General features: G+C 36.0%; 1 protein-coding gene across 1 annotated transcript in view; it reads right to left on the bottom strand.

Annotated features, from left to right (window-relative positions):
• LOC107726026 (diacylglycerol kinase iota-like) overlaps positions 1-9,221 on the bottom strand; it is a 47,755-nt gene that overhangs the window by 16,281 nt on the left and 22,253 nt on the right. Inside the window, 9 exon segments of the mRNA XM_016535489.1 lie at positions 333-446; positions 714-774; positions 2,436-2,518; positions 4,196-4,291; positions 4,480-4,554; positions 6,323-6,439; positions 6,515-6,574; positions 6,895-7,056; positions 7,492-7,587. Of these exon segments, the coding sequence (XP_016390975.1) occupies positions 333-446; positions 714-774; positions 2,436-2,518; positions 4,196-4,291; positions 4,480-4,554; positions 6,323-6,439; positions 6,515-6,574; positions 6,895-7,056; positions 7,492-7,587 (864 nt within the window).

Consider the following 9,221-nt stretch of genomic DNA (forward strand, 5'->3'; position numbering starts at 1 on the left):
ATTTTTATTATATATATATATATATATATATATACGTATATACACATACACACATACATACATACATACATACCTTTAAAAAAAATTAGGCATTGTTTTTAAAAAAAAATATCAAGACATATTTAAAAAAAATTGTTAGACATATCTTTTTACAAAATAATTTAGACATAATTTAGACATATTTTTACTATAAAGTGCCTCACTTACAGCACAATCACAGCTTCTCAGCCAATCAGAGCAGCCTGATCCTATCAGACTAATGCAGATGTCTGGGCTATACAATTATTTATTTATCATTTAATGTAAAGATGCTTTAAGATGAGTTGACTCACCCCTCCCCAGTTCAGTGTCCTGGCAAGGTCATTTCCTGTACCAAGAGGAAGCACAGCTACAGGAGGTTGTGGGTTCATTTGTAGTTCATCTAAGGCCGAGAGAATCCAGCCCACCTAGACAAAAGAGGACAAACCACTCAAACCCGGGGTCAGAAATGACAAAAGCGCTCAGGAAATCCAAGTTTGATCTCACTGGAGTCATAGATCTAGAAATTACCCACAAGAAAGCGTGACACTGCAAAGCACAGAGCCACCATTAGCTAATTACAGTGTTTTGTCACTGCGCGTTCGTTGTCGTTCCACACATTTGTCACCAGAGGGGGGTGCGTCCAAAATCTCTAAACTTCATCCCTGATCATCCCAACATGCATTGCAGCTTACCGTTCCATCTCCTCCACAGGCAAGGATGCGAAGATTTGGCACTTTCCTGTATAATTCCAGCCTGACGGACCGAGGGAAACAACAGTGTTGTGTGTTACTGATGCATTTGCAAGCAATTAGCATGCTAATTAACAGAATACTCCATTTAGCTTAACAAATCCAAACATAAGAGCTGTTTAAAGACCCTGAACAGTAGTTGCATGCATTAGATAATATCAAAACAAGTATCATTTTATCACAACTAACTTCACATTTCAGAGCCATTTTGCACTGATATTGGTAACACTTTACAATAAAGTTGAATTTGTTTTCGTTAGTTAATGCATTAGGCATCATGAACTAACAATATACAATACTTTTACAGCATCTATTAACGTTAATTTCTTTTTATATACCAGTACATTTAACATTACAAGTTGTGTAAGCATGTATTATGAAAGAACAGGAATAATGAACAACAATATATTTAATAATTAACCTAGATTGGTAAATGCAATATATTTATCATTAGTAAATTAGTCAAATGTTTATCATAAGTATCTAATGCATTAACTAATGCTAACAAACTTAACCTTAATGTAAAGTGGGTACTATTAGTAACGTCAGTTAATGCATTAACTAACATTAACTAACCATGAGCAATACATTTTTTACAGTATTTATTCATCTTTGTTAACATTAGTTAATAAAAACTACAACTGTTCATTGTTAGTTCATGTTAGCTCAGGTCTATTAAATAATTTTGACAGATACAGCTTAAAATGTATTAGTACATTTTGAAATTAAGATTAATAAATGCTTTAGACGTGTTTTCTAAAGCATTTTGTGGTAACACATAAGGTTCCATTTGTTAACATCAGTTAACTACATTAGTTAACAAACAACCGATAAAAATACTTCTAAAGCATTTATGAATCTTAGTTAATGTTGATTCCAATATTTACTAATACTTTATTAAAATCAAAAGTTGTATCTATTAATGTTATGTACCTGAGCTAGCATGAACCAACAATGAACAGCTGTATTTTTATTAACTAACTTTAACAAAGATGAATAAATACTGTAACACGTGTAGTGCTCATTTTAAGTTAATGTTAGTTGATGCATACATTTAGTTAACAAATGGAACCTTATTGTAAAGTGTTACCAATTTTGTCTTCATTTTCAATGTTCATTCATCATGTAAAACCTAATAAAACAATTAATTTGGGAACCATTTAGCATGAAAAATAGTTTTCTTTGAAATAAATGACACTTCATTTCATATTTTCATTTTTTCCTTCTAATGCAATGAGATTTTTAAGTGTGGATTAAATGTTTTGGGGGCCACTGCATGTGTGCGTGTTGGTTTTAATAGAGGGAGTTTAATCACAGCTCTGTCAGACAGCTCTGAAGAAAAGCCCTCCAGCCGCCCAGCTGTGTCTGCCCTCCCATCTTAATACTCTCTCTCTCTCTCTCTCTGTCAGCGGTAGAGCCCATCAGAGCCCATCGCCTGTGCTTTGCTGCCTCACGGCTCAATTACTGAGGCGAACTGAGGCATCGGGCAGCAGGGAGAGAAGCTTCTAGAACACTGAACTCCCTCACAGAACACAGCACTGCTGAGATCCAACGACTACATAATTAATGTGGTCAGGACAAAGAAATGGTGGGTTAAAGTGCATTAAGGGAGGGAGAGATGATCTGAAATGTAATGAAAGAGAGCGCTGAAATCGAGAGACTCACGCTTCTCTGGGCCCTCCCTGAGACAAATCAAACACCTGCCGAGGGTTCAGGATCCACATGAACATCTGCAGCAGCTTTGTCCCCTGAGAACCACAGACAGAAGATCAGACAGACACAACGATACACATACAGAAGGACAAATACAGTGGCAGAACGACAGAGTGACAGAAGGACATTCAGAGAGAATGACAGATAGAAGGATAGATAGAACAATAAAACGTTAGATAGAAAGATAGAATGATAGATAGAATGATAGGTAGAACGATAGAACGATAGAACGATAGATAGATAGATATATACAGTGGGTACGGAAAGTATTCAGACCCCCTTAAATTTTTCACTCTTTGTTATATTGCAGCCATTTGCTAAAATCATTTAAGTTAATTTTACGATAGAATGATAGAACGGTAGATAGATAGATAGATAGATAGACAAATTGAACGAGAAAGATAAACAGCTAAACAGAGTGATAGAACGAGAGACAGTGATTGACGACAGACAGATAGAACAACAGACAGAGTGACAGAAAACAGACAGAACAACAGCATGATAGAATGACAGAGTGACAGACAGAACAACAGACAAACAGAACAACAGACAGAGTCATAGATAGAACGACTGAGTGATACAACAACAGACATACAGAGTGACAGTTAGAATGACAGACAGATAGAACAGACATACAGAACAACACAGTGATAGATAGAACGACAGACATTTACAGAGACAACAACAGACAGATAGAACAACAGAGAGTGATAGACAGAATGGAATATTGTCAGAATGACAGACAGACTGAAGGACAGGCATAGATATAACAACAGAAAGATAGAATAACAGTCATAGAGCAACAGACAGACAGAATGATAGACAGAGTGATAGATAGAATGACAGTGACAGAACGACAGACAGATAGAACAAATCATAGAACTACAGACAGACAGAATGAGTCATAGAGCAGACAGAATGACAGTGATAGGACGACAGACAGATAGAACAACAGACAGTCATAGACAGATCAACAGACAGACAACACAGTGATAGATAAACCGACCAACAGACAGAGCAACAGACAGATAGATAGAACGACAGAGAGAGAACAACAGACAGAGTGACAGAGTGGCAGTGACAGAATGACAGACAGGCAGAGAGAGTGACAGGTAAAACGACAGACAGAAGGTGACAGTGATAGAACAACAGACAAAAAGAACAAAAGGGTCATAAATGAAACAACGGATAGATAGAATGACAGACTGAATGATAGAACGACTAAGTGATACAACGACAGACAGATAGAACAGACAGAGCAACACAGTGACAGACAGGGAGAACGTCAGACAGAGTGATAAAACAACAGACAGAACGTCAGAGTGGTAGATATATTGACAAACAAACAGAATGTTAGATAGAATGGCAGACAGACATAATGTTAGACAGAACAACAGACAGACAGATAGACAGGTAGATGGATGGACAGACACACAGACAGATGGACAGAATGGCAGAGAGGCCAACAGACTGATAGACACACAGATCTCTCGTTTAACTCTCTTCCCACACAATAAAATAAATGGACATGAAATATTGATTTCATCTAAAATTGTTTATGTAATGCATCCATTAATTTTTTAATGAAATATTTATGCTAAGTAGTCACATATTAAGCAGTTTAATGTACAGTCATTTGGTCATTATGACCCTTTCAAGGTTTATTGTTCTATAATGACTGTACATTATTCCTCCATTAGTGTCTAGATCACCTGGTTTCCGCCGCTCTTGGGGTTGACGAACACCAGCACTGGTTTCATCAGCGGTGAGGGCAGCGGCTTCAGCATGAACGGACGCCATTTCGATTCCTGCAGAAGTCACTCCATTATACTTCAATAAATGCACATTTGCACACAAATACAGACACACACACACACCACTGCAGTGAGCTGTGAGGACAGATGATCACTGAGCAGGAGTTAAGGGAAGAAAGCCCTCAGAAAACACTGTGGCATCATTTAAAAGGAGGGACAGGACAGGAATCAGATCTACTCACATCCGTCCCCTTTTTGCTGGCTCTTCTTTTGAACGACGTCCGTTTTTTCCTTCGAGTGGAGTTTTTAAATGAGCTCTGGGACACAGGAGAGAGACGCCGACTAAACCAACACATACCAAAACTAACTCCAGCAGGACTAAGTTTAGTTAAAGTTGGACAATTACTGCTAGAAATGTTTATTTTTCAATTTAAGGAAAAGTTCACCCAAAAAGGAAAACTTTTCATCACTTGTTCACCCTCATGTTGCTCAGAACCTGTTGATGAAGAAACCTGATGCAAATACGGTTCTTTTTTACCAACTATATTTAAAGTCTTCTGAAGTCATACAATGAGGAAAAGACTAAATTAACTCATTGACATTGTAAGGAAAAGAGCAGTGTAAACATACTCCAAAAAATCTTTTATATCGAAGAATAAAAAGTCATATGGGTTCAGAATGACATGAAGATGAGAAAATAATAAAAAGATTTTCCTTGGTTGAACTATTCCAAAAACACTTTGAATACAAGCAAGCAACTTCCCTTTGAGCAACTCCTGAATTGAAAGCAGCAGTTATACGCCACATTTCAAAAACCTACCCCATCGATGCATAAATCCACCAATCATAGCTGAGCGTGTCATCAGTGGGCGTGGTCTAAATATCTGCTATGACTGTTGATATGATGGGTCAGTTTTTGAATTCAATTTTGGCTTTCAAGGCAACAGATAAACTGTGATGTTAATAGTTTACATTGCAAAAAAAATTTTTTTTTTTTTTTACTCAGTATTTTTGTCTTGATTTCCTAAGCAATTCTTAGGAATTCTCAGAATTGCAACTTTTTCCGTCTCACAATTTATTATTTTTTTTTAAATTGCGAGACTTTTTTGTTGTAATTTTTTTGTTTATATCTCACAATTCAAAGGTTATATCAAGCAATTCTGTCTTTTGTAAGAATTCTGATTTTGTATCTTGCAATTCTGTTTTTTTTTTTTGCAATAGAAAAACAAATGAAAAAGCTGATTGCGACTTTTTATCTCACAATTCTGACTTTTTCACCCTTGCAATTTTAAGTTTATATCTTGCAATTCTGAATTTATATTTTGCAAGACTTGCCAGAATCTCAGTACTGCAATAAAAACGTGAAAATTCTGAGATATAAACTCAGAATTGTGAGAAAAATGTTGCAGTTATCTTTATTTTTTCATCCCATGGAGGAAACAATCTTCCATATTTTCCAGTCCAAATATCTAAACATTCTTAAATCAAGACACATTTACAAGAGGAGCAAAATTGCACAAGATATGTTTGCTTTCTGAAAATATTTTTGCTTAGAATAAGAAAAATATCTGCCAAAGTGGTAAGAAAAATAAATTTGAATTCAATATATTTATTTTTTACCCCATTTTTTCTTGTTTTAAGCATAAGTTTACTTAATTTTGCTTACTTACTTTTATATATTATTATTATTACTATTATTATTAAGAAAATACTTTAAGTCATTCTGCTTCTCATGTAAATGTTTCTTAATTTCAGAACGTTTAGATATTTGTACTGGAAAACAAGACAAAAATACTGAGTAAGAAGTAATTTTTGCAGTGTATGAAACAATGAAAGAAGCTCCATATAAAATATGTAGACGAGTTTTATGAAACACACTGTTACTGATATCAAATCTTGCAGCATCGAAGCGTATTCAAGCCGAAGCTGATCAGCATAACTGAGTGCAGAAGACAAGATCATACAGCCCAGCTTCAAAACACAGTCTAGTGTCACCTTGCATTAGCATCTCCTGCAGGACATTACATAAACCTCAGGCCCGGTCTTCTCATAAGTGCTGATAAAACTCTGATAAGATGAGCGTACCTGCGGTTTCCTGACTTTGATGATCCATGAAGGGGGTACGATGACCCCGGCGTGAGCTCCTAGAGAACAGGGCTCCTCGATCTGATGTAGCATGAAGCACGTGACCTTATTATGGAACTGATGGACAGAGAAAGAGATGAAACAAATCTGCGTTAAATAAACCAGTGAGTTAAACACTGACGTGACACTCACTGCCTGCTTGCACCAGGAGCAACTGATGGCCACAATCTCCTTGCTGTGGAAGAACTTCTGCTATTTTTCAAAATATTATTATTTTTTTAATAATTTATAATATACATTTAAATAAATGAAATCAATCCAAAAACTATATTATATATTATATTATATACATGCTATATTACCACATAGTAAATTATTCATTACATTTCCAGCAAGGCAATATATATTGTGCTATATACTGTTATCCTTTCACATCTATTCGTGCAATTGCACTGACAAATATATTTGAACACTGCAACAGCAGGAACCAACAACTCCTGATCCTAAAAACCATAGCTGCAATGCCTAGATTATACCCTCTCATCCCATTTCATCACCCTCCTGATGTCTGCTTGAAGAGACAAACGTCAGCGTTCATCTGCGGAGGGCATACTGATGACGTGCATGAGAATTACAGAGATATTTCTGCCTCCGCTCACCTTGTCCAGCTCCTCGATACACGCCGTGTGGACCACGATCTTACAGGCTGCACACTTCCTCCGGGGAGCCGACTTCTTAAAGAGAACCGAACAGCACAAAACACACAGCAATTTGTCACAAAGCCAATGCACACATCTACGATCCATCTTATTGTAAGAGGAATATGCTCTCATCTTCAGGGGTAAAAAGCTTCCTCTGAGGCAAGGAATGATTTTGCCAACTGCTTGAAGTGGCAATAATAGAGTTGCCACGGCTCTTGAAAACATCAGAGCGTGGCGCTGCGCTTTAACAAAAGCCTAACAAAATCCTTTTACCTGCTGTACATTCTCAGACTAATAGCTGCCTCTTCCTTTCAACACACACCAGCCTCACATTATCTCATGAAAGAAAATGTCACAGCTAAAACGCTCTAATGACACTCTCTTCTCTGCCTTCAGCTCGCCCTGCAAATACAGCAACCGTCTGACTTCTCTCGTCCGTTTTAACCCGTTTAACCACGTTATACTCACTGCAATCTTGACCACGCACGTCTCCTCGCCCAGGTAGCAGAGATCGCCGGAGCAATTCGTCTCCTGCCACAGGTGGTCACCGTTCACTGCGTTCTCCTGCAAAATGAGATCAAATTAAAGGTTTTGTGACTTTTAATCCATGTTTGCGTTTCATTTCCTTTGGAGATCTCATTTCAGAAAAGTAACCATTATAAAACTTGTTATTCCTGTAAATTCATGTCATTTCTTTCTTACTTTGGACTCTAATGGACTCTCTCTTCAAAGCTAACTGTGCTCTAAAGTTGTCACATTTATTGGCCGTATACATCATTGACACTCAGAAAAGTAACTGAGCATCAATAACGGCTGGCTGACAAATGTAACAACTTTAGGGCACTGTTAGCTTTGAAGTTAATCCTCCATGCTAATGCACTCTTAAATGTTCACAAAATGAGCATATATGCATTTAAAATGTACAATTTTGCTCTTTCAGGAAAACAAAACAAAAATATTCATCAAGTGCTCTCTAGAATGAAAATCCCCTTATGCTAACTGATTAGCATGTAGAAAATCATGGTTTATGGCTATTGTGACAATTTCCATGCATGCAGTTATACAAAAGCTATGTAACTTTCTTACTTGACACTCAGAAAAGCAGCGTATGTGGCTGACAAATGTGACCACTTTAGGACACAGCCTTCAAAATGAGACACAGTCCATGTCTATTAGCTTTGAAGCTATCATCTGCATGCAAATGCACTCTTGAATGTTTACAAAATTATCATATATGCATTTAAAATGGACAACTTTATTCTTTCAGGGGAAAAAAATATGATCAAATGCTCTCTAGAATGGAAAAAAAAATCCCCTCATGCCACTGATTAGCATGTAGCAAATTGTGGCTATTATGACAACCTCCATGTATACAGTTATACATATAGCTATACTTTCTTACTTTGGACTATAATGGTTACTTTTCTGAGTGTCAATAACATATGTGGCAGACAAAAGTGACAACTTGAGGGCGCAGCTTTCAAAATGAGATGTCTGATAGCTTTGAAGCTAACGTCTATATGCTAATGAACTCTTAAATTATCAGAAAATTAGCATATATGCTAATTTAAAAGTTAATTTTACTGTTTTAATAAAACAAACCGAAAGCACTGATCAAATTCTCTCTAGAAAGAAAAATCTCTTTTTAAAAATCACTTTTTTACAGTGTAGTTATGAGTTCACTCAACAGAACTGAATAATGGCATTAATGCAACTGTATTTGTTTCATAATTGAACTTGCAGTTTTAATACTGTTATTTTCTTGTTTATTACTGTGAAGCTGCTGTGAAACAATCTGTATTGTATAAAGCTAAACTAGGGTGACCCTATTTTAGTTTTCAAAAAAGAGGACAGTTTCTTTTTTTTTGTTTGTTTGTTTGTTTGCTTGTTTTGTTTTTACAATAAATAAAAAGAAAACAAGTAGATCGAATAGAAAAATAATAGGGAATGCTAGTGTTAGAGGGCCATTTTTAAATAAAAATAAAACAAGTCAATAGAACAGAAAAAGAACAGATAATGCTTGTGTTAGAAGGTCATTATTTATAATAAACAAAAAGAAAATAAGCAGAAAGAATAGAGAATGCTAGTGTTAAGGGCTCTTTTTTTCTTTTGAAATAAATCAAGTAGTTAGAATAGAAATAGAATAGAGAGTACAAATGTTAGAGGGTCAAGTTTTTTTAATAAAAAAAACAAGCAGA

This window comes from Sinocyclocheilus rhinocerous, unplaced genomic scaffold (genome assembly GCF_001515625.1).
Source record: "Sinocyclocheilus rhinocerous isolate Xijiao unplaced genomic scaffold, SAMN03320098_v1.1 scaffold395, whole genome shotgun sequence".
NCBI lineage: Eukaryota > Metazoa > Chordata > Actinopteri > Cypriniformes > Cyprinidae > Sinocyclocheilus > Sinocyclocheilus rhinocerous.